Genomic DNA, 26800 nt, shown 5'->3' on the forward strand with positions numbered 1-26800 from the left:
CCCAACAGCATCCTTATGCAGCATTGCAGCAAAACTCTCCCACCCTTTTCTGTCTCTGATGCTGATAAGAAGATGGAATTTTTTAATTGCTGTTAATAAAAAGCTATTTCTGTAGCCAGATGAAAGGCCAGGACTCCATCTTTGCATCCTCTCACTGCTGTTAATGTGTCAGAATGTAAAAAAAAAAAAAAAATGTTTGTGTGCTGTATCACACGGTGAAAAAGGAAGGTGTTCTCAAAGGGCAAGCCAAGGAGAGCAACCGTGGAGTCGCTTGAGTTGCTCTTTACAAGGTGGATCTGACATTATGTGACTAACACTGAAATACTTAAAGACTGCACAGGTACAAAGGTTAAGGATTGACTGAGTCTCACTGAATATTCACTGTGCTGCTCTTCAAGAATAAACAATAGAAACAATATGCCACTGAAATAGTGAAATACTAATTCACAAAAAAAAAAAATCATAAGTTAAGGCACTGAAGAGCTATTTTTTTAAAAATCCCTCAAGGGCTCATTTGATATTTTGAAAGGGTATTATTTTGGCAGAATGAGCTGCAGCAAATTAAAAAGACTCCTCACTGATATCTGGCCATGTCAAGTGAATGCAAAAAAATGAACGCAAATGGAAACAAATCACCTGAGCTGCTGTTGAAGGCAATAACAAACTGAACGTTGTCAGCATAATCTAATTAAACTAATGCACACTCTTCACGCTGGTAAAACTTGCATCATAAGCTCTCTTGACAGGAAAAACTTACATGTGTGATTAGCCATGGCATGACAGATTGCAGTGCCATGGACTCCCGTCAGAAGGTGATTGTAAGGTTGCATGTGCGAGGGTGTACTTGGAAATAAGCGTGGTTTTGATTTGATAGGGATTCTCAGTGGTGGTGGTGAAGCTGATGTGGGTGTGTATGCTGTGCTGCTGCCAAACTTACGAGGAAGGAGTTGGTTTGCCGACTTTACGCTGACTCATTGCTCACACCACCTCTTCATACACATGACACTATGTCTTATGCTATTTTCTACTATGAATGTGATTTCTTTGGTCTCTGTAAGTGGATTCAGAGGTTTTTGTAGGACAAATTTAAACTTTTGCACCATGCCCCTGCAGTTTGATTTGGTTTGAGAAAGAAAGGCACTGATGTTCTGAACAAACTAGCACAGTACTAGAGACAGTGGGCAAACAAGCCTCCTGTGAAATAAGGCCACCGTGGTCAGGCTTAAAGTTTGGGGCGTGGCTTCTTTGATTGACAATGCTTAATGACAAAACTTACCACTGACTCACAAATCACTGATTGTTCGAGACCACCCAATATATTTTTGTTCTCTATACAGTGTTTAACAAATGCAACAGATTGCCGGTCATAAAATGAAGAAAACATGAATGTTTTGGAAATATGTCAAAAAAAAAAAAAAAAACTTGTTTAAAACTAAAAAAAAAGTTAAACCCAAACTTCTTTGAGAAGTCAGAAATTAATCAAGTATAACATTCAACCACTAAAAACATTTTTCTGCTCAAGGGTGCAAGTAAATAACCGTAATTTGGCTTCTTAATCAAAATTTACAAATGTGCTTTGTATTTTTTTTTTTTTCTGCTCCTCCGTGAATCGCCACCTTATCGTGGTGGAGGGGTTTGTGTGTCCCAGTGATCCCAGGAGCTATGTTGTCTGGGGGCTTGTCCCCCTGGTAGGGTCTCCCATGGCAAACTGGTCCTGGGTGAGGGTCCAGACAAAGAGCGGTTCAGAAGACCCTTATGAGTGAAAAAACAAGGGAACAGTTTACCCTGCCCGGGATAGGGTTACCGGGGCCCCACCCTGGAGCCAGGCCTGGGGAGGGAGCTCGAGGGAGAGCGTCTGGTGGCCAGGCATTAGCCCGTGGTGCTTGGCCGGGCGCAGCCCGAAGAGGTTACATGGGCCCGCCCTCCTGCAGGCCCACCACCCGCAGGAGGTGTCGTAGGGGTCGGGTGCAATGTGTGTCGGGCGGTGGCCGAGGGCGGAGGCCCTGGCGGACCGATCCCCGGCTATCGAAACTGGCTATTGGGACATGGAATGTCACCTCTCTGGTGGGGAAGGAGCCTGAGCTAGTGCGTGAGGTTGAGAGATACCAGCTAGATATAGTTGGGCTCACCTCAACGCATGGCCTGGGCTCTGGAACCAGTCTCCTGGAGAAGGGCTGGACTCTGTTCCAGTCTGGAGTTGCCCTCGGTGAGAGGCGGCGAGCTGGGGTGGGTATTCTTGTATCCCCCCGGCTTGCTGCCTGTACGTCGGAGTTTTCACCGGTGGACGAGAGGGTAGTTTCCCTGCGCCTTCGGGCTGGGGAACGGGTCCTGACTGTTGTTTGCGCTTATGCGCCGAATGACAGTTCAGGGTACCCACCGTTTTTGGAGTTGCTGGGTGGGGTGCTGGAGAGTGCTCCATCTGGTGACTCCATAGTCTTGCTGGGAGACTTCAACGCTCACGTGGGCAATGACAGTGAGACCTGGAGGGGCGTGATTGGGAGGAACGGCCTGCCCGATCTGAACCCGAATGGTGTTTTGTTATTGGACTTCTGTGCAAACCACAGTTTGTCCATAACAAACACCATGTTCGAACACAAGGATGTCCATAAGTGCACATGGCACCAGGACACCCTAGGTCGCAGGTCGATGATCGATTTTGTAATCGTATCATCAGATCTGCGGCCGTATGTTCTGGACACTCGGGTGAAGAGAGGAGCTGAGCTGTCAACTGATCACCACCTGGTGGTGAGTTGGATCAGGTGGCGGGGGAAGATGCTGGACAGACCTGGCACACCTAAACGTATTGTGAGGGTGCGCTGGGAACGCCTGGCAGAAGCCCCAGTCCGGGAGATCTTCAACTCCCACCTCCGGCAGAACTTCGACAGCATTCCGAGGGAGGCTGAGGACATTGAGTCCGAATGGACCATGTTCCGCACCTCCATTGTTGAGGCTGCTGCTCAGAGCTGTGGCTGCAAGGTGGTTGGTGCCTGTCGTGGTGGTAACCCCCGAACCAGATGGTGGTCACCGGAGGTGAAGGGAGCCATCAAGCTGAAGAAAGAGTCTTATCGGGCTTGGTTAGCCTGTGGGACTCCGGAGGCAGCTGACAGGTATCGACAGGCCAAGCAGAATGCAGCTCGGGTAGTGGCCAAAGCAAAAACTCGGGTGTGGGAGGAGTTCGGTGAGGCTATGGAAAAAGACTTTCGGACGGCATCGAAGCGATTCTGGCAAACCGTCATGCGACTCAGGAGGGGAAAGCAGTGCTTCACTCACACTGTTTATAGTGCGGGGGGGGTGCTGCTGACTTCAACTGAGGCTATAGTCGGACGGTGGAAGGAATACTTCGAGGACCTTCTGAATCCCACTGACACGCCTTCTGTAGTGGAAGCAGAGTCTGGGGATGAGGGGGATGACTTGACCATCACTGGGGGTGAGGTCACTGAGGTAGTTAAACAACTCCTTGGTGGCAGAGCCCCTGGGGTGGACGAGATTCGCCCTGAGTTCCTGAAGGCTCTGGATGTTGTAGGACTGTCTTGGTTGACACGCCTCTGCAACATCACGTGGAGATCTGGGGCAGTGCCATTGGATTGGCAGACCGGGGTGGTGGTCCCCATCTTTAAGAAGGGAGACCGGAGGGTGTGCTCCAACTTTCGGGGTATCACACTACTCAGCCTCCCCGGTAAGATCTATGCCAGGGTGCTGGAAAGGAGGGTGCGTCCGTTAGTCGAACCTCGGATTCAGGAGGAACAATGCGGTTTTCGTCCTGGTCGTGGAACGCTGGACCAGCTCTTTATCCTCTCAAGGATATTCGAGTGTGCGTGGGAGTTTGCCCAACCAGTCTACATGTGCTTTGTGGACTTGGAGAAGGCATTCGACCGTGTTCCTCGGGGTGTTCTTTGGGAGGTTCTGCGGGAGTATGGGGTGTCTGGCCCATTGTTGCGGGCCATTCAGTCCTTGTACAACCGCAGTGAGAGCTTGGTCCGTATAGCCGGTAATAAGTCGGATTTGTTTCCTGTGGGTGTTGGACTCCGTCAGGGCTGCCCTTTGTCACCGATTCTGTTCATAATTTTTATGGACAGAATTTCTAGGCGAAGCCAGGTGGCGGAAGGCTTCTTCCTTGGTGGCCTCAGAGTCTCATCTCTGCTTTTTGCAGATGATGCGGTTCTGTTGGCTTCATCAGGGGGGGGCCTCCAGCTCGCAGTGGAACGGTTCGCAGCCGAGTGTGAAGCGGCTGGCATGAGAATCAGCACCTCTAAGTCTGAGGCCATGGTCCTCAGCCGGAAAAGGGTGGAGTGCCATCTCCGGCTCAGGAACGAGTTCTTGCCTCAAGTGGAGGAGTTTAAGTATCTCGGGGTCTTGTTCACGAGTGATGGGAGAAGGGAACGGGAGATCGACAGGCGGATCGGGGCTGCTTCTGCAGTGATGCGGACGCTGCACCGGTCCGTCGTGGTGAAGAGGGAGCTTAGCGTAAAAGCGAAGCTCTCGATTTACCGGTCGATCTACGTTCCTACCCTCACCTATGGTCACGAGCTTTGGGTAGTGACCGAAAGAATAAGATCGCGAATACAAGCGGCAGAAATGAGTTTCCTTCGAAGGGTGGCTGGCCTTTCCCTTAGAGATAAGGTGAGGAGTGCGGCCATCCGGGAGGGGCTCAGAGTAGAGCCGCTGCTCCTCCACATCGAAAGGAGCCAGTTGAGGTGGCTCGGGCATCTGATTAGGATGCCTCCTGGCCGCCTCCTGGGTGAGGTGTTCCGGGCATGTCCCACCGGGAAGAGGCCCCGTGGTAGACCCAGGACACGCTGGAGAGATTATGTATCTCGGCTGGCCTGGGAACGCCTTGGGGTCCCTCCGGATGAGCTGGAGGAGGTGGCTGGGGAGAGGGAAGCCTGGGCTTCTCTGCTTAGGCTTCTGCCCCCGCGACCCGGCCCCGGATAAGCGGAAGAAAATGGATGGATGAATGGATGGTATTTTTTTCTGCATTTTTGTAAAAATGTAAATGGGAAAATTCTTGGATCACAGTAATTATATTTTAGCAGTTAAAAACATCATTTTGATTAAAGAGCCTGCGTTTAATAGTGACTTTAAATGATTTTGACAATTACTTTGTGTGATGGTCTAATAATATATCAAAAGAAAGTGTAGAAAGTTAGATTTTAACACACGATTTGAAAACACTGACTAATATTTTGTCACTGGCAGAGATAGCAGTACAGTGGCTGTGTACATTTGTGTAGTTATTTGCTTTCACCCAGCGTACACAGAGGGGTTTGCTATCAGGGAACTCATGAGGGAGGCAGACCAAAAAAACCCTACCTTTACTGGTGGAAAGCCCTGAACAATTCCATACAAAAACCCCAAAAAAACAACTAAGAGGATCCAGGCAGGAATACTCACACAAGGAAGGGTAACAGACAATCTGGGTAGACAGGGGAAGACAGTGCTTTTCATACTCACACAGACACACTAAATCAGAGGAACGAGACACAACTGGGAGGAAACATAGACACGATGGACCCAATCACAGGGGAGGATGTAAAACTGACTACATAGCCATAGCAGGGAAGGGAGCAACACTGGAGTTCACCACAAACGAGAGAAGCACAAAAAAAAACCCCCAAAAGATGAAAAAAATACAGCATGATAAGCACAGGCGATGGCTGCAGCGGACACTTTTCATTGTTTTAGCACTCGGTTTCAGTTCATCCATGCTTTCACTGCCTCTTAATAGGACTGCTGCAATTTCCTGAGTAGGGTTTCCAATTCAACCCATCCTGCAACTGTTTCAAAATGTAGCTGCTAGACTCAGCTGTGCTGTTTACCAGTGAAATACAGGATTGATTTTACATTTTTACTTTCTATAGTCTGTCTCAAAGTCATCTAAGCCATCATCTCAACACCTCCTCTCAGTCCTCCACTTAAAACCAAAGGCGACCAAGCTGCAGGTCCACATATTTTCTATTGTTTTCTGTCTGAAATTAATGTGGTTTTTTTTCTTACTGCAATTTTTATCTGTTGTTGCTTTAGACTTAGATTTTTATTTTACCTATTTTTTTCACAATTTTATTCTGTACAGGCTGCTTAGGCTTTTAATCCATCTGCCTCAACTGGAAAGCACTTTGGGTCTCATTCAATTGTTTTTAAATGTGCTATACAAATAGATGTGACTTGACTTTATTCCACTACTTTTATCTGACAGCTGCAGTTACTCGATTTAGATATTAGATGATCATAAAAAAATTACATTTTGTTACAAATCAAACTCTCCAAGATTCACCTCCTTTAGTTGAGCCATCACAGTGATGTTAACTGTGCAATTTCATTAAAGTCATATCATATTGAAACATTTGGAGCAGCATCTTTTATTACATAATTAATCCTGTGCAAATGATAATTATACACATGAGAGCTTTAGTCCTTCTGGAAGCAAAACTGCCAGTATTTCCACAGTATTTCCACAGTAACAATGACACGTAGCCAGAATGCGGCGCACTTGTATTCTTTTATTTCTATGTGGCGGCAGACATGTGGAGAGAAGTACAATTGATTTGTTTATTCGATTTTTGATTATATACAATTATTCTAATGATTATTAATGGTTTTAATTTAGAGAATTCAGTTAGTCTACAGTTTGTGTGATGGAGACAGAAAAAGAGGGAAAATATAACTGTTTCCCACATAAAGAGGGAGGGTGTGCATGGGGGTGAGAGGGCGGATGAGAGATGAAAGAGATGAATGAAGCGCGGTGGGTTGAAGGGGAGAAGGGGATATACAGGTGGGATTGTGAGAGATAGAGAGATGACAGAAAGGTAATTCTTCTCCCCCAGCTTTCCCTTCTCTTTATTTTTTCATTCACCCCCTCATGCACCTTCTTCCCTTCCAGCAGTTTTTTATGTTCCTCTTCCCAAACCCACTTCTCCTTCTCCACTTTCTCTCTCTTTGCCACCTCTTTTCTCAGGCTGTCCTCCACTGTGCTGTATTTTGGCATCCAGGCTTTGTCTTTCTGAAGGTCTTTGGTGAACTTTGCAGACAAACTCTCCTTCCCTTGCTGTGTTCAAGGATTTCACTGTTCCTCTGGGCTCAGCTCCTCCTTCAAGTCTTTAACCTCCTGCTGATAGTCGCTGGACTCCTCAGTCTCTAAACGGAGTTAGTCCTTCTGCTAGTTGTTGTTTATTCTCTCTCTCCCTCTCAGCAGTATGCCCAGCTTTATGCATCCCTGCTGCTACAGTACTGTCTAGAAGGCCGGCAGCGATCTATCTTGACAGCAATAAAGCCACCGAGTTTAAAGCTGTTCAGATTAAATATTGTGCCAGTTTTAAAAGTTAGGTGAACAACAGAACTACACAGAGACATCCAGAGACTCCTTGCTTTGTTAGAAAGTGACTATTTGTGTCTATTGAAAGTTGTGCCAGTGCTTCAAACTCTCTCGAACAATACAATTAATCAATCACTGAATAAACCAGTCTTTTAATTTTAAGCGGCTAAGCCTTGGGCCGACTCAGACAAAATAATCTTCCAGCACACCAAAGACTGGTCTTATTTGTTGGGAAAAGTGTAAAAAGATAATTCCAGCTGTTACGTTTAATGGATTGGGAGAGCCACACAAGATTCACCTTGTATAACTTCAATAAAGTACTGGATCAACTGGATGTAATATGTAAATGTGGCACCAGCAAATTGAATTTCTGGATTTTGAAGCAACTTACTGGGAAATTGAAAGAAAAAAAATCATTTTCTTCTTTTATTCTTTTAAGCCCGTCTCTGCCAATTCTAATGAATTTTAAAAGTTTTTTTATTTGAAGCCCATTGTGTTTTTCTCATGCGTGAAATGTAGTATATAAAGGTTTGACTTGCCTCGCCCTATCTTACACAGACCGAGCCTTATAACCAGAAATATTTCCTGACAGTATGGCGAGCACAGCTTGGCTTCTCCTCAGAGGAGACCAGGGAGAATATCACAAGAAAGGCACTTTTGCAGAGAGAGAGCGAGAGAGACAGAGAGAGAGAGCAACTGCCGACTGCGTGGGAATATCACAACCACATATCAGACACAAAATCTGCTTCTATTCAAATTGACATTACTTATCTACCACTGCTTGTTCTTGGGCATAAATGACTTGTAACTGCAGATTTGTACCAACCCCTTCCATCCCCTCCTGATCTCTTTTGAAAACGCCTCACTGACACTACAGCACATCCTTAGAAATAATCACACGGGCAAAAACAGGAACAGGAACTTGTTTAATATTGTTCTTCCAACATGAGAGGATCCCCAGGTGTTGTGGGACACCCCGAGAGCTATTGATAATTAACACCGACTTTGTTTTCTTTTGCGACACAGATGAAGAAGTTTTGTTCCTGCTCGGTCCCTTTAGCATCTCCTCGGCAGCCGCGGAGAGATCCGCTCAGCTCTGATTAGTGTCACTTGGCTGTTTAAGCATTCCAATTGGGACTCCACTGCACCTTAAACTAAAGCTCCTTCATGACACCACACTGTCAATTAGGTGTATCGAGCTGCTTTTTTTTTTCTCCCTACGTCAGCAGAGTCGGTGGGGTGTTAGAGCTCGCCGCCTCCATCTGGTCTCCATCTGTAATGAGACAGACCAACAGGGATCTCTTGCTCATGTGAAGGTTAACAGCCCACTGCTGTATACTAACACAGAAAATCTCTCCATATGTGCAGTGCTAGATACAGTACATCCTTGTTTTACACAGCACAGTCTCAATTTCCTTGCCAGCTTTGCAGCGAAACTTCTCTACCTTTTACTTCTGCCTCATGCGACTACACGTAGCCGAGTAAAACAAACCAGGATTATACTGATGGACGAGCACTTGACTCTGGGTAAATCTCATTTAAATGGATGATTATTCAAATCAGTGTATTTTCCAACTTTCCCAGTGGGATTAAATTCCAAGTCTGCCATTTGACATCATAATCCTTTAATACTGACCTAAAAAAAAAAAAAAAAATCAGAGAGAGAGAGAAATGACTCACCTTTACAGTATAAGGCCAACCTTTCACAGCACTGCAGATACATGCTGTTTTTACCCCGTGCTGCACATCGCTTTGACACATTCAGTCTTCAAGTGTCCTTTATGAATATTTAAAAATTTCATGACTCAGATCTGTCATCTGTAATTGCTCAGTGTTTATTAATTTTGACACAGTTGCAGTGACCGTTGGGATTATGGAACACACCCATTTTCTAACCTACTGGCTAGTGCATGCCCTGTTACATTTATAAAGTATCACATTATTATTATTATTGCATTTTTAAAAAAAAGTCAGTATAACTGTTTTAAAAGATTTTCTTTTTTTAGATATTTTGACATGAGAAGGTCACCTCTGTGAAGAGCAACTTCACTGCAGTCATGCCAGACTGATGCAGCGGATGAAATATTCACTGTCAGAAAACTGAACACATCCTGCTGTAAGTACTTTCACCCAGCCCCTGGGCTAATCTGGAAATGTGTAGGGTGAAAGAGAGAGCTCTTCTCCACGAATTAAGTGTAGCTGATACTGATTACTCGGTAAAAACTTCTTTTTTTTTTTTTTTTTGAGTCAGAAGTGACCAAATTTGGACATGAGTACTAAGTTACTATCTAATTGCAGGAAGCCTAGTTAGTGAGGTGCATCCAGTGACTGTATGGGTGCATCACAGATATAGGCTGATCAGTGCTGGGCAACATGCTGAATAAATAAAATACTAAAGTTTCACCATATATGAGCCGTACACTTAACCACACATAGCCATATCATATGTGATATATTTGCATTACATTACGTTCCAAACGTTCCAACACTACAAGCACAGTAAATGGGTCAATTCAGTGACGCGAAATACCGGAGGTGACAGCCTAGCACACAGCTAGGGGCCTTGTTGGCAATCATTTCCCACTCAGGTGGGTTATAAAAAAAAAATCCTCCTGTAAAGTTGCTAAGAAAGGTGAAATTGCCTACTGACACTAAAAAAAAAAAAGTAAATCTGTTAATTCCAGCACAAGTTTAAAAAAAACTTATGGAGAAAGCCTCCAATGGCCACTGAGGAGCTGCACTTTTTGACCCTTCTCTGTTGGCTTTATTTTTCACCCTCAGGCATTTCTGCTTAGGGGAAACAGTTAGATTCAAGCTGAGATTGAATACTGCATGGATGAAATATGAGCTCGGATAGCAAAGGGAGCAACAGTGGAGTTCACCACAAAGAGGGAGAAATGCAAAAATAATCAAAGATCAATAAAGCAACATGAGAAGTACAAACAGTTATCATTATTTTGTAATACTCAGTTTCACTTGCAAAGCAGAACTGGATATGCTGAAGAGGATGCATGGATGGATACATGGATGGATGGATGGATGGATACATGGATGGATACATGGATGGATGGATGGATGGATGGATGGATGGATGACTTTGGTCTACTCCATGGCAGGTGCTAAAGGGATGAAGCACCACAATAACACACAAGCAAGATTCACCCACAGACTGCTTGTTCTATATATTTTCAACACTGCCCTCTGCCCCCCTGTTGGCAGTACTGAGCTCCAACATGTAGACTATGGTCTGCAAAGCTCTGTGTAGGCTCTAGTCAGGACCACTGCACAGCAATGCTTGTCACCTGAGTTTCTCCAAAAGTAACAAAATCTGAATAGGAGTACCTTTATGTTTCAGTAATTAACCTGCCAAATGGTTTACCATAGATGTGCTTATGCAGAAAAGACTTATTTTTTTAGTTTGGACCAAGCCCAGTTCATCTATGTTGCCAAACGTATTCACTCGTCTGCCTTCACACGCATTTGAACTTGAGTAACATCCCATTCTAATATGATGTAGGCCCACCCTCTGCAGCTTCAACTCTTCTGGGAAGGCTTTTGTGTTTATGGGAATTTTTAACCATTCTTTCACTGGAACTAAGGGACCAAGCCCAGTTCCTGAAAAACAACCACACCATAATCCCCCCCTCCACCAAACTTTACACATGGCACAGAGTAGTAAGCATACCTGTCAGGTTTTGCATTTAAAAATAAGGGAAATTTCCCGTCGCCCAATGCGAGTCATCCCACCAGCCCAACCAAGGTCTAGTTGCTGTTCCGGGTTTGTTCCTGCTGTCGGCACTAACCTCACGAGAACTGCTACCCAGGCTACTGCAGGTGGCAGTTCTCGCAATGCTAGTGACAGAATCCAGTTTGGAGAGGCACAGGAATGCTTTTTTGTCATGGTCCTGGGCTGTGCCCAGTGTTTTTGTGTACTATGTCTTTTGTTATTCTCCTGACTCATGTTTGGTGATGCTGGTATCTTGTCTCTGTGCTTTGTTACCCTCTGTCCTTCTCAAGTTCTTGTCTCTTAGTCATGGTCCGTGTTCCACTTGTTGTTTTATTTTGGTAGTGTCTTGCTTCTTGTCTATTGCGTTTAGTTTTCTTTCCTGTGTCTTCCTCTCAGGTGTTCCTCATCCCCTCATTACCTAGTGTGTATTTATTGTCTGCGTTTTAGTCAGTTCATTGTCAGGTCATTGTTTACGTCATGGTGGAGTGTTTGTGTGTTCCTGTTTCCAGGTCTCATCTTGTTTCTAGATTATGCTCTTGGCCTAGCTTTCATGTGGATTTTGGTTCTATTATTTTGGTAACTCAATAAATGCCCTTCAAAGTCATCATCTGCCTACGTCATCCTGCATTTTGGGTCCACCTCTGCCTGACACACAACCCATTATGACATTTCTTTTTTTTATTATTATTATATTATAATACAGGAAATTTACAGGAAAATACTAATACGGGAGGGCGGTGGGACAGAGGGGTAAAATACTGTAGTTTCCCGGCCAAAACGGGAGACTTGACAGGTATGCAGTAAGACAAGTACAGTTCTTCTGGAAAGTGCCAAACCCAGACTTATCCATCAGATTGCCAGATGGAGAAGTGTGATTCGTCACTCCAGAGAGCACATCTCCACTGCTCTAGAGTCTAGAGTGTCGGCGTACTTTACACCACTGCATCCGATGCTTTGCATTGTGTTCGGTGATGTAAAGCTTGGATGCAGCTGCTCGACCATGGAAACCTATTCCATGAAGCTCTCTACGCACTGTTCTTGAGCTAATCTGAAGGCCACATGAAGTTTGGAGCTCTGTAGTAACTGATTGCAGAAAAGTGCCAACCTTTGTAAACTATGAACCTCAGCATTCACTGACCACGCTCCCCGCTTTTACGTGGCCTACGACTTTGTGGCTGCGTTGCTGTCATTGCTAATCACTTCCACTTTGTTTAAATACCATTGACAGCTGAATATTTAGCAGTAAAGAAATTTCATGATTTAGCTTGTTGCACAAGTGTCATCTTATCACGAAACCACAATGGAATTCACTGAGCTCCTGAGAGCGACCCATTCTTTCACAAATGTTTGTAGAAGCAGTCTGCATGCCTACGTGCTTGGTTTATACATCTGTGGCCATAGAAGTGATTGGAACACCTGAATTCAGTTATTTGGATGGGTGAATGAATACTTTTGGCAATACAGAGCATCTCCGCTGCAAAACAGGTTTTCCATTTGGAAGCTGCCTCAGGCAGAACCAGTTCTCCACTGATGTGAGAGTTGTCCTTGTATATGAATTATCACCAACTTGCATGCTCATATCTAGTCAGCCTTTATTCTGCCTACTACGACCTGATTAGTAGAGAGAGTCTTTCTCTAACTACCAGAAAAGAAAAAAAAATCAGCAAAAAGCCTGGGATGGCAGGTCAGAGGTCTGAATACATGCTGACCGTGATGCTAAATATGAACTAAGAGTAAAATTCTCAAACATACAAACTGTGAGTTTATATTTCTGTGTTTACATTTCTAAAGAAAAGAGAATCATGATTTTCTATTCATCTTTACAGTAAGTTTAGAACAATATTTCAGTGAATTTCAATAACCACAGAAACTGGAAATATATTTTGGTAGGAAGAGCAAGTATAGACTGTGATTTGGGCTAAACTGGCAGCCTACAAACGGTATAAGTCATGTTTTCTACAATACAATTTTAAACTTGTTCAGCCGTTGGAAAGCATCTGCAAAATGTCAAAGCAATGTTGGAGTGCGCAGCGACACAGACAGGAGAAAACCAACGTCAGGCAGAACTCCCAAAACAGAGTTCAGCTTTTAGTCAGGTTCATTAACTGAACTCAATCCAGGTCACTTGGATGGTTTTGTTTGTTTTGGTTTGTTTTTTCTTTTTCTTTTTTTCCTTTGGGGGCTTCCCTCAATACCTTGATATTAATTTTTTTAAAACTTTAAATCACAGATTGAAAAGCCATGAAGCCTAGTACTGTATATCCCTGCTGAATCTAAAGCAACAGAGAGAAGCAACTTCATTTGTAATTTCATTCACTTATTTCATATTTTATTTGCTTTTTTGCACATAAGGATGGAGGAAAGGCTTCAGTCTTTATCCATTAAAATAATGCAGCCACATAAAGTATTTTCTGCCACTATAACAACTGAAAGAGGTCAAAGGACAAACATGTCTGATTTATTACAGCTTTTAATCTAAAATCCTATTATCCCTAATCATTGCAAATTGTGCTATTCATTTTAATACATAAGAAAATGAAACTATGAATAAATATCACAAGAATAAAGTCATGACTTCAAACTGAAAAATTCATGTGACTGTTGCTTTTTATAACCATGGAGACATGAAGAAAATTGGATTTTAAAAAGCTAAAGAATGCCTCAAGTAGGTCAGTGTTATGGCAATGCCAAAATCTAGTGTCTGAAAAAGCTGAAAACTGGAATCAAAGGGGTTTGAGTATTAAACTGGCAGGGATGATAAAGCCAGAGCAGCCTCACAGAGGCACCACCTAAGCCTCTTTCTGAGTCAATAAAGACCCAGGAGGGTTTTTATTAAAGGATATATTTGAAGGAAAATCTGTCACAACATAAATTTACTGTAGTTAGGTTATATTTGACTGAGAATGCTCAACACTAACTATGCATCCCAACACTACCTACACTACTAACATGAAAGATGTGCCAGGCCTAAAAAAAATCCGGCAACGGGTAGACACAAACTTAATATGCATTGCTGTGCAAAAGTCTTGTACCACCCCTTCAATTCTTTTGCTTCTAAGGAGCCAGACTGTCTTTAATTTTTTTTAAACTGTTCTTGAGTAATACTTCTCCAGGCTTTCTGAAAGCTCCTTCCAAATGTTTTCTTTCGACACTGGCTGCTTTTTCACTCGTTTTCAGTCCAGTCCTTGTACCTGACCATTTTTAGACAAATGCTTTTTTGTTGGTTAAGCTACTTAACTCTAATCTGTGATGCAATCAAGCATAAAAAGGCACCTAACTCAAGGGATTAAGCAAAGAGCTGACACAGGACCTGAGAGATGTGTCTGGCTCTTCAGCTGATCCATCTACTGTTCACTGAAGCCTCATCAGAAATGGTCTCAGTGGAAGGGTGGCTGTCAAGAAGCCATTCTTACGCAAATTACGCAAGGACTGGGCTGAAAAGCAATGGCAACTTATGGAGTGATGAATCCAATTTTGAAATTTTTGGTTCAAGTCGTCAATATGCACAGAGGAGGTCAGGAGAGAAGTGCAACAGTGTCTTTAGCCATGCAATACCATCTGTGTGATTGGCAATGTCTTGATTTTTCAGCATGACAATGATCCCAAACACACTGCTAATGCAGTGAAAGCATGCCTGGATAGAAAAACACACAATGGAACACTATCAGTCATGGATTGTCCTCCCCAGAGTCCAGACCTCAACATTATTGAAGCAGTGTGGGATCATCTTGACAGAGAACGGAACCAAAGGTAGCCAACATTCAAAGAAGAGCTTTGAATGTTCTTCAAGAAGCCTGGAGAACTATTTTTGAAGACTACTTAAAGAAATGACAAGAAAACTCACCCAAGAGAGTTCAGGTTGTGCTAAAGAATAAAGGTGGTCATACCGAATATTGAATTCAAGCTTGTTAGAATTGTGCAAACTCTGCTTTTGCTTTAAATACTGTATTTCCATGAATGTTTCACGTTTTAATAAGTTCCTACACCTATTTCCCATTTTCCTAGCAAAATATAAAGAAATCGGGGGTGGCTCAAGACTTTTGCACAGTACTTAAGAACTCATCTTTGAAGAAGATGATGAAAGAATGGGGAGATTCCCAGCACTGCTGCTTCTTTCCTTACATCCAAAAGTTTCCACACAACTGAATGGCTTAGCTGCCTGTGAGCTGTGTGCACAAACGTGCCATACTCAGCAAATGCAAACTGCAGGCCTATTATCTGAACTGCTCATGCTGTGCACGTCCCCTGCGGTCCAGCTGCAAATCGATGGACCATGTGGCAGCAGAGCCTGGGCAGGGTGGGGTGGACAGATCTCAAATCAGTAGAAAGGCAATTTCTATTGATCTGGCTAAATCACTGGAGACAGATGCAACCCATTCACAATTCTGGCAATCTATGGATCCTCCGCTGGGCTCTGACCTACATTAGGATGACAAGTAAACACAACTTCAGAGGACACATCTTCCGTCTCTTCCTTCTGCCTGTTCTCTTCCTATCCCTCCTCTGTCCCAGGCTCACCCACTGCTGCTGCTACTGCTGCCACTGCTGCTGCTGGGGGTTTTTTTTTCCCCCTCCCACCCCTACAGCGTGGAAAAGACACGTTTGCACTAACAAGATTAATTAAAAAGTGGCTGTAAATGAGAGTCTTATTTTGGTATTTTGTAGCTGTGGGGTGTTTTTTTTCCCCCACAGCTCTGTGGTGTTTTCGCTCAAAATGATTAGTGTTGTGAATTGTTGCATATTTCTGAGTTGCCCATTTTTGCATTTTTATGGTGGAGTCATTGCTCCTACATTTAGGGGATAATCAGCATTTGTCCTGGAGCACAGAAATCTGCTTCTCTCGTTTTGTGTAGATTTGGTTGACATTTTGTCTGGAAAGAAGAGATACCCAGGCCGCTCCCCACCCACACGGACGTTAATGTACGAGGTCAGAGCGCAGAGCTTATTTCACACACTTGCAGTAATGGGAATTAAAACAAGAGTAACTGACTGTAGCCCCGAGTAAGTGAAGAGTCATTGGATTCCAATTTCAATGGGATATGAGAGCGGCTGTTGACTTCATTTCCACCAAAGTGTGTGACATATACAGTACTATGTAAGTACACACACACACACACACACACACACACACACACACACACACACACACAGTGACCTTGTGTTTCCTTTTTATGCAGTGCTTAGAAAAAGACTTGTTTCCATGACAATCTGGAAGTTGATGCACCTTTTAATGGCATGAAAGCATGAAATGAGAATTCATCCTAATGGCTTTGTTACACATTTTCGCTCTGCAAGAAAGAGAAGTAAGAAACTAAAAAAAAAAAAAAAAAACAGGTGTAATATATGGTAATAACTGTTATAACATTACTGGCTAAATTACTCGTATCACTATATAGTACAATTGTATCATACAAGTGGAAGGCAGAGCATAATTAGGAAGTAATTTCTGTTTTTTGCCCTCATTTTCTGTTCTCTTTCTATTACCAAAAGCATTGTTTGAGATGTCAGTTCTGCGAGTGGATGTTGTCTCATGTAAACAGAGGTGATGAAAGTGTGAAGTGCAGACCCTAACTCAGTTGCTCAGGGGAATAAAATCAGACAGAAACTGACTTTAAAATCCAACCTGCTCTTTAAAGAAAACAAACCAAAAAAAAAGACTTTTGAATTAAAATAAAACAGAGCAAATAGAGAAATCAGGGAGACTTACCTTCAAAGAACAGCAAGGAATGAAAATAACATCATATATATATTTTAAAAAATGGCATGAATGACAAAGTAGCCTGAGAGTGACACATGAACTACAACACTACAATTTGATGTGTATACCCTGCCGTCCTCCTGTTCCAAAGCTCTGCCACATTATTGAGCAGGACGACACTCATCTCCCTTCAGTAGTTACTGTTATCATCTGTACCTCTTACCATCATGCCCACCTCCTCCATCTGCTACAGACCAGCAGATCTGGCCTCAGTCTTTACAGCTGTGCTCACAAGCCCATCTCAGTTTGACTCCGTCACCTCTTCCAATTGCCTTTAGAACAATTTAGTTTTTGACACCGGCACAAGCAGACAGATTCTCCCAGAAAATCCTGACACTCCTACTTGTTCTGTTATGACTCTATTGTCTGAATGTAAGCACTGAAAAAAAGTGTGTGCATGTCCAACTTCAGTGCAAACCAAAAAAAAAGAAACTTATTGTATCTTTCGCCAATAGAAAAAGGTGTTAGCCCTAACAGAGCATCGATGGCTGCTGATCAGCACCATCAACAAACAGAAACAAAACATTTTACATGTTTCACAAACCACATCAGAACAAGTTTATTCACATCTCCCTCTCACCTATTTCACCAGTCACTGTAACAAAAAGCATCCTGGTCTCTTCCAGCACAATTTGGTTCTCCTCCGCCTCCTGCTGTTCTCAGAGCAGCACATGATTTTCAGTTTCTGCCCACCACAAGGGAGCCGTGCGATAACGAGCTGAGAGTAAAACAGAGCAAGGAGGTCTGCCTTCAATCTCCAACAGTGTAGTAGTCATTTGACCTGAAAATATTCCGCTGAGACTGTGCTGGGTTACACTCCACAAGGCTGGCTTGTCAGCTTTAACACACCTTCCAGTGGGGATGTTTGTGACTGATTTCAGTAAGCAAGGTTAGACACCAGTGGAAGGTGTCTGACAATATTTTATCATATTTTGGACACAAAAAAAAGGAACAACAGTGAAGACGTTTAGGGTACAGGAAAGATTTGAAAGGGTTTTTTTATCATATTTGCCGTCACAGTGAATTGTCACTAGAGTCCTCTGAAACTGATGTGAATCTTAAAGTCGTTGTCCTTTTGCAAAGGACCAAGCTATTTTTCAGAGCAAAATTCATCTTGCAGATCGCTCAGGTCAGTTTTATATAAAAAAATAATATATATATATTAAAAATCACCCATTTACCTCCCGTCAAGCAGCAATCTACAAAGAGGAAATGCAGAAACAGAGGATGTTTTTTTTTTTTTGTACCGCTTGGAAAAGGAAAATGCTCCCTTATTCACAGGAGGTCGCCACATATTTTATTCGGTAGATCTTTCTGCCAGATGCCCCTCCTGACACAACCGCCAAGGGATTTGTGTATCCTCTTTGCGATCAAGATCATTTAACTACGATTCATAATAAGAAACACTGTATGCTCACACAAGACAGAGTCAGTTCAGAAAGTATGCACGCTGTGTGAAGTTTTTTTATATTCTTCTCCACCTGTCAAGCAAAGTTGTTTAAATTTAACTCCGATTGTGTTAATTAGGGTTGAAACTCTTCAGGTTTAAAACAATGGAAACGGATATCAACGTTTTAAAGTTTTCCAATTGCTGATGTGTACCTGCGACATGACGAGTAATTGTACATTTACTCAATTTAGCAGACAGACTGTCTCTCTTACTTGTTTTGTCACTGATTGTGCATCAGTGTATGTTCATTACACTAACGTGTGCATCAGTATTTTTCCAGCACAACTTTGTGATTTCCAGGAGCAGCAATGGGCACAGTGATGCTGAATAGGTAAGGAAGAAAGTATGTGCTGAATGGTGAGATGAACGTTTAATCTAGATGACTGTATATTTACGTGGCATTGGTCAAATACAGAAATAAACCCCTAACATCTATGCAAGATCTACCGAGCTGTCACAGAAGATAGTGTTTTGTCATAATCCCTAACTCTCATCAGTGTGTTTGCCTCACTCTATGTCCCCATTTTGTCTTTGATGCATTTTAATTTACTGTTTCTATCTGACCTTATTTTGAGGAAAGTGGGGTAATTAAATGGAAAATTTATCACCCACCACCTTTTATGGAGAATTATAAAAAAAAAATCTATTTTAAAATGAAAGAACTGCTCTTTACAAGGTTCCTGTCATTCTTTCTAATGCTTTGAAATTTTTTGAAAATGGGCAACTACTTTCTCTGCTAATTGAGGGGAATGAATACCTGAGTAGTTCAATGGAGCAGTGTATCAGCGGTGCACTGGTACAGAGTGCAGAAGCCTTAGTTCTTGTTGACAGCTGTAACATTTGAGCATTCTGAGAAGATGACACTCCTGGAAAATAATAACCCCCACCCCCCCACCCCCCAAATTGCTGCAGGCAGTTTAATATGCCTCGCAGTTGCATTTTATTGGGACAAACCCCTCTGGTGGACATAGTAATTTTGATGGGAGAAAAGGAAGACATGCCACTTTAGTTAGCGTTTTGTATGGAGGGATACAGAGGTGAGGCAGCTTGCCCAAAGATACTTTGCCATGTAGGGACTAAACCACCAGTCTTCTGATTAGTTGACATCCCGCTCTACTTCCTGAGGCACAGCTGATGTTGATTAAGTCAAACCAAACCTTTAACATCATTTAGGTACCGTGAAAAAGTATTTGTTCCTTTCCTGATTTCTTAGCTTTTTGCTTATTTGTCAGACTTAAATGTTACAAATCATCAAATACATTCTAATGTTAGACAAAGATAATAATGAGTAAATACAACATGCAGTTTTTAGATGATGATTTTATTTATTGAGGGAAAAAAGCTATCCAAAGCTACCTGACCCTGTGTGAAAAAAGGTCACAAAAAGCCCCCCCCCAGCCCCATTGTTACATCATGAATTGACTGTGATTATATGCATTGTTTGGAAAGCTGATTTCAATTTCTCTAGCCACACCCACACCTGATTACTATCAGACTCGTTGAATAAAGAAATCACTTAAATAGAGCCTGTCTGACAAAGTGAATCAGGCTAAAAGAGCTCAAAAAGCAACACATCATGATCTAAAGAAACAGCTGAGAAACAAAGTCACTGACGACTATCAATTTGCAAAGAGTTACAAAGGCATTTCTAAGGCTTTGGGACTCCAGTGAACCACATTGAGAGGCATTATCCACAACTTGGAACAGTGGTGAACCTTCCCAGGAGTCCAGCTTACCAAAATTACTCCAAGAATGCATCAATAACTCATACAGGAGGTCACAAAAGTACCCAGCACATCTAAAGAACTGCAGGACTCACTTGCCTCAGTTAGGGTCACAGTTCATGATCCAACAATAAGAAAGAGACTGGGCAAAAATAGCCTCCATGGGAGAGTTCAAAGAAGAAAACCACTGCTGACCAAAAAGAACACAAAAGCTCGTGTCATATTTAAAAACAAATAATTGGTAATATTTGGGAAAATATTCTGTGGACTAACAGACAAAAGTGGAACTTTTTGGAATGTTTGAGTCCTGTTACATCACAGCATTTAATTAAAAGAACATGGTGGTAGTGTGATGGTCTGGGCTGCTTTGCTGCTTCGGGACCTGGACGACTTGCCATGCCTGTCCTCTTTTAAAGAAGGACCTCATTGGTCATTTCTGCAGATAAGTTTTACAATCACATCTACATTTTTAAATGAAATTAAGCAACTTCTAATGGTGGTAAACGAAAGTGTGTGTGAATAACATGTTTGTTTTTCCTCTGGCAAATCCTGAAAAAATATGTAAATATGGATTTCCTCAGATTTCTAAAAAGTCTATGTGGACTAAATGGCATTAGATGCAAAACAATAAATAAATGAACTGTTTCCTATATAACGCTTTACACAACATTCCACATTCATACAAGCACTTCAGTATTTTGCCCTTGGATACTTCGGCATGATGACTGGAACAGCCTGGGACTGAACCATCAACCTTCCAATTAATAAAGTCCTGCTCTACCACCTGAACTATAACAACATTACCCATGGATGTGACCACATGACACGTGAAGCCACAGGTAGAAGCGCTGATTATAGAAACGTTCATATAGGTCGTATTTCAGGGCCTTTGCAAACGACTAATACTGTTGTTTAGATTGGAGGTCATTGCCAGTCATCACAAAAGCTTGATTGCAGTTCAAAAGGTGGCACAGCCAGTTATTAGGTTTAGGGGGTAATTACTTTTTCACATAGGGCCAGGTAAGTTTGGATAGATTGTTTTCCCTTAATAAATTAAATCACCATTTAAGTAAAGTAAAAACACAGTATGCATTTTCTGCCACTATGGTCCTTTCAATCAAAACAATAGCAAAAGGTGTAGTTTGATGATCTTGTGCAGTAGCTTAGGATAATGGGAGATGTTTTCCCTTCATTGCCAATGAAAAATCTATCTGATATGACTCGGGCAGGGGGGGGGGGGGGGGGGGGGGGGGGGGGGGGGGGGGGGGGTCTTGAAAACATTTGGGATAGTAAAATTTAAAAAAAATGAACCTGATTCAAAGCACTGGTCTAGTCTATTATAACTTTAACAGCACGAAATAACTTTGTCAATGGAAACATCAATGCCAACCACTACTTTCAGATTGTGGCAAATAAGCAATAATGCCACCTTAAGAAACAATTTCCTCAGTGGATCAATTTGTCATGAACTGTGCAGAAGCCACAAGTCTTAATCTGACTGGTGCCTAAAAGTGGTGGGCAGCATATAACACTGTTCAGTAAAATAAGACCAATAGGAAACCATTTTTCTTACTGGACAGAGCTGCTTCCATTACTCTCTTTGCACATGATATTCTCATATATTTAAAGAAACCTATGGCACCTATACTTTATGAAGCTGATTAATGCTGTGAAACTTTGAGACAAATAATTACCAGTTGAAGTTGAAGCTGTCACACTACTGTGTTTCCTTCTCAAAGTAAAAGTAAAGGGCAAACATACAGTGCTCAAAAAAAATTAAAGGAACACTTTTTAGTATTCTTTACACTATTTTACCTTATATTATTCATAGTAATAGGATCAAGTCAGTTAAACTTCTGGGATATTGATCAGTTAAGTAGTAGAGGGGGTTGCCGATCAGTTTCAGCTACTTTGGTGTTAATAAAATTAACAACAGGTGCAATAGAGGGCCAACAATGAGACAACCCCCAAAACAGGAATGGTTTTAGAGTTGAATGCCACTGACATTTTTCCCTCTTTTCTGACAGTTTTTCACTAGTTTTGCATTTGGCTAGGCTCAGTGTCACTACTCGTAGCATGGGCATGATCCCTGGACCCTACAGAGGTTGCACAGCTGGTCCAGCTCCTCTAGGATAGCACATAGGTGCATCTACAGGTGCTGTTGCTGGAAGGTTTGCCGTGCCTCCAAGCACAGTCTCAAGTACATGGAGGAAATTCCAGGAAACAGGCAGTTACTCTAGGAGAACTGGACAGGGAGGTTGAAGGTCTTTAACCCACTAGCAGGACCGGTACCTCCTTTGTGCAAGAAGGAACAGGATGAACACTGCCAGAGCTACAAAATGACCTCCAGTAGACCACTGGTGTGAATATCTCCAACCAAACAATCAGGACCCTGTGCTGGTGCAGTGGGTCCTGGGTTCCTCCTGGTGCATGACAATGCCTGGCCTCATATGACTAGTGTGCAGGCAGTTCCTGGAGGTTGAAGGAATTGATACTACTGTCTGGCCCAACACTCACCTGGCCTAAACCCAACAGAGCACCCCTGGCATGCATACAAGCAAGTGGGGGCCATACAAACTACTGAGTACCATTTTGAGTTACTGCAATAAAATTTCGGCAGAATGGACTAGCCTTTGAATTCAGCCCTCTGTAGGTTGATAATTTTCATTTCCATCAAATGACGTAGCATCCTTTCATTGCTAACACATTATCCAGTCCATATCAGTATAGATATTGGCATGATTTTTTTTCCCCCATTGAGATCTGATGTGTTTTCAAAGTGTTCCTTTTATTTATTTATTTATTTTTTTGAGCTGTGTTTCGATCAAGTCATCATTCGTATAATCCATGCTGATTGTAAATCCCGGCAGCAGCCACCCCATCCACATTAATATGTTTAAAATATTCACATTCAAGCCTTATGAAGTATCCCCTCACAAATCAAAAATTTGAAAATCATCTGCAACCAATTCAGGATCTTAAAAACTGCTTTAGTTTTAAATTCAAAGAGCTCTTCTGTTCTTACGAGGATCATAATATGACTGGCTTATCAGAAAAAGGTTATAGCTACCCTTGGTCAAGTGGCCATTATTTTTCCCTGGTGGCTACACACACACACAGCGTGCTAATAACAAATGCTGCGACCCTTCTCTGACAGCCGTTTACAGCTGACAGAAGATGTAGAGGTGAAAAGGTCACTCATTTCTCGAGGGAGAATGCATCTTGGCAGCTAGATTGCATTTCAGTGCTCAAGGCCTCATCTCATTCTGTTACCAATAAGAGCAGACACATGACAAATCAAAGTAATCCCAAAAAGGTGGCCACAGAGGCCAAAAACCCTATAAAGCTCCATGAGAAGTTGCAAAGGAGTGCACAATAGGAGTCTGTGATGGAAAAAAAAAAAAAAACACAAGCTCGAAAACCTTTACAGCTGGGGAACATGACAGACTTCACAATGAAAATGCAAGTGATCGGTAACAGGGCTATCAGAGAGGGATCGAGAGAGGCAGACACTCTGGAGCTCAAACCTCCCCACAGCAAACAGATATGATCAGCCAGATTGAGCAGACTGACAGCAGATGCTTTGACGGACTGAGAAGTGCTGCTGTACGGAGAGGAGAGTGAAGCAGAGGAAGGTGAGGAATTACAACACAATGGTAACACTGTGATTAACCAGTGTACACATAATGCAAGCTCCAAATATGCCACAGCTTAACACAGCAAACAATGCAGTGTACACCCACACTCAAAGTAGTGTATAGGGAACAGAAAAGGCTTCACTCACCCACACAGTGGGCTTTGTACACATGATCTAAATGCATGATCTGTCTCTTTCTCAACTCTGCCCCCTCCTCACTCCTCTAACATCACTGTGGTTTCATAGACACACATAAGAGAGCTCCTTCAAAAAAAGATAAGAAAAATCTGAGGCGAGCAAGCAAAACATTCGTTTCAGCAACGATGACCCCCCCCCCCCCCCCTTTAAAAGTCATGCACAAGAATATAATAAAAAGATTTAAAAAACAAAAGACTCACCCAGAAAAGGAGATTGAAGAAGACCATTCCATAGCGCAAGGCCATCATGCAACCCTCAGCCATCCTGCAGCGCCGCAGTTCTAGGAGGAATATGAAGGAGAGGTCCAGGTAAAACACCACATACTTCTTCCCCTGGGCATAGCGCCCCTTGGACGTTTGCGGCCCCTTTGTCGTATGAAAGCCGAACGCAAAAGGTGGCCGCTTATACTCAAACTCTCCACTAAAGCGGTGAAACCCAGAAGTGAACGGTGGCGTGTCGGGTTTGCTGTCCAGAGATGGACTGCGCCGATATGGAGTCTCGTCTGTGCTTGAGCGTCTCATAATGGAAGCTGAATGAGCCTTTAAGAGTCTTTAATAGTCACTCTGTGCACTTCAGGTCTGAACAAAGTCCACAACGAGGGACACGGAGTTATTCCACTGAGGGGACTGAGAGACTTCAGTAATATTTCTAACCTATCCTCAGTTTAGCTCAAAATAATGAACAAACTCTGGAACTGCTGATTTAATTATACCCAACGTGTGAGAGATAATATGTTGCCATTCATTTCAATGGAGTTCCTGTTTTTAATCTTATACTTTATATATTCAGCAGGAGAGTTTGCACAATCCCGCTGCAACATCTGTGTAAATCTGTGTATTTAGGACATAATCCCAACATACACATACACATCTGCACATCCCTGTTCCCTCTCTATAATCCCTCACACACAGGTGTGATGCTCCGTGATAAGCTGGTCTGCAGTTTCATCTCGTAAAGGTTCAATCAGGTAAAGGCATGGACAGCTCGACCTCTCTAGGTCCTCGGGCTTGCCAAAATGATCCAGAAATGTCCTACCTGGTCTCATGAGAAATTCCTGAGCAGGTGCTTCCTGGCTGGCAAATAACGGCACCCCTGCTTTCGTTAATCAACTTCTTTTACTCAAGAGACAGAGCGCACGTCCGCTGAGAATGAAATGCTACTCTCTGGTCTTAGTTGCGTCTGAGTGTTCAGCATGTGGCTGTGACTGTCAATGTGCTTTTGCTGACATGCACGAAGGAAAAAGAACTAAGACAAGGAGATGAGAGGGATGAATGGTGTGATGAATGTGAGAGGAAGAATGGAAAGAGGCATGAAAGGATGAATGACGCTGGTGAGCAGACCATTCTTTGGCTTCTTGAATTAGTATCCCTGTGGAATTCCTGCCTTGCCCAATTTCCTCCTCGCTTCTTTAGCTCCTGCCCTAACTTGAACCTTTTGTCTCTGAAAAGTGTCTAGGGGTTCTTCTACGTCTCTCCACTCACGGCTAGCAAATCACTCTCTTCAACTCCCTCTTATTCTATTCCTGAGCCCCCCTCTGCTCTCCCCCCTCTGTGCTGATGGTGGTTAATTAATTTCCAGACTCTCATCAGAGCAAAGCAAAGTGTGCGGTGTCCCCTCCTCTTGTTTTTCCCTCCTCCGCTACAGCGTTTCTCTCCTCTTCTCTAGGTGGGCAAAGAGATCAAGGTGTCCACCAGGGTCATGGCCAAGCAGCAAGAGAAGAAAAAGCGAGAAGGAGAGACAGGCAGCTAGAAGAGAAAGACAGCTTCCTCAGAGAAGCAAAAGAAAGACTGCAGTGTTTGAGCGGTAGTCCAGCCTCGCTGCCTGAAGCTCCCTCCCTCCTTCTCTTCACAAGCTCCCGTTCTCTTTCTCTCTCTGTCTCTCTCTCTCTCTCTGTCCTCCCCCCCTTCCCTTTTCTTTCCTGCCCTCTCTCACAAGCTCCAATGCTCTCTCCACCACACACACAGTCTCAAACACCCCATCCCTCCTCAGAAACTGTCCCCAAAACCTGGCAGCGCAAAAAGCAGGAGCAGTCATTCACATTCTGGCCACACCCTATGAGGATGCACAACCAATCAGTGTCTTGCAGCTCCATCCTCCCTCATGCACACGGCAATCATGCCCTACCATCTACCAGATAACTCTCTCTCTCACACACACACACACACACACAAGCACACACACACACATACACACACACACACACACACACACACACACACACACACACACACACACACACACACACATAATGCATGTGCATGCAGAGGTGCACACAAAACCTGGTGTGTTGTTAACATACCAGTGCTGAGAAGCCTGCTGCACTTGCGCTAGTGCTTCCTCCTCTTCTCCTCTCTGCCTCCTGCCTGGAACTCATTCCACATGCAGAGGTTGTTCTTGCTCACAACCAAGGCTGCTCTCTGCACGCCTCGCTTCAGTCATGTTCCTTTCTCCCTCTGTTTCCCTCTGGACCTGAACTTGGGTCATACAATATCTGCGTAGCCTCATGCTGCACGGATTTTCACACAACAAACAACTCAACTAAAGTGTGTCTCTGTGTGGACAATCTAGGAAGCACACACTGGTGCTGACATTCACACGAAATTGTGTAACTGAATGCACCCCACAACCTGTGAGCCATCTGGGTCACTGGCTTTATGAGTCCACGGGGAGATTTCAAAGCTTCTGACTTTATTCGTGGCTGCATCAAGTATTTAATGCATTTCTGTTTGTCTCCTGCGAGTATTTTAGTCAGACCACAGCAGCAGCCTGGGAGAAAGAGTTTGACTTACTAAATGACTGACATTACTGAAAAGACTGTCGGGTTACTTGTGTTTTCATCCAAAATGTTGCTGGACATGAAGCAATAGGAAAATACACACTTTATCAATGAAAAGAAAGACATTGAAGCACAGTGAAGTAAAGCCAAAGTACAAACGTCATGTCTGAATTAACTGCTGTTGTGAAAGATTTTTTTTTAAAAGTATTTTAAGTACCTGC

At 43.1% G+C, this 26800-nt stretch overlaps 1 protein-coding gene across 4 annotated transcripts in view; it reads right to left on the reverse strand.

Moving 5' to 3' along the window:
- The window catches only part of tspan4a (tetraspanin 4a), a 158482-nt gene that overhangs the window by 98783 nt on the left and 32899 nt on the right, over positions 1–26800 (reverse strand). Inside the window, exons 1-2 of one of the 4 annotated variants that reach the window (XM_030718944.1) lie at positions 26103–26136; positions 24004–24083 (exon numbers count right to left, since the gene is read on the reverse strand). In XM_030718944.1, the coding sequence (XP_030574804.1) occupies positions 24004–24066 (63 nt within the window). In that variant the 5' untranslated portion in view covers positions 24067–24083; positions 26103–26136. Of the gene's footprint in view, positions 1–24003; positions 24800–24838; positions 25104–26102; positions 26137–26800 lie in introns of those variants that run through there. The other 3 variants (XM_030718926.1, XM_030718934.1, XM_030718918.1) reach the window with 3 other exon arrangements.

The sequence above is a fragment of the Archocentrus centrarchus genome, chromosome 3 (assembly GCF_007364275.1).
Source record: "Archocentrus centrarchus isolate MPI-CPG fArcCen1 chromosome 3, fArcCen1, whole genome shotgun sequence".
NCBI lineage: Eukaryota > Metazoa > Chordata > Actinopteri > Cichliformes > Cichlidae > Archocentrus > Archocentrus centrarchus.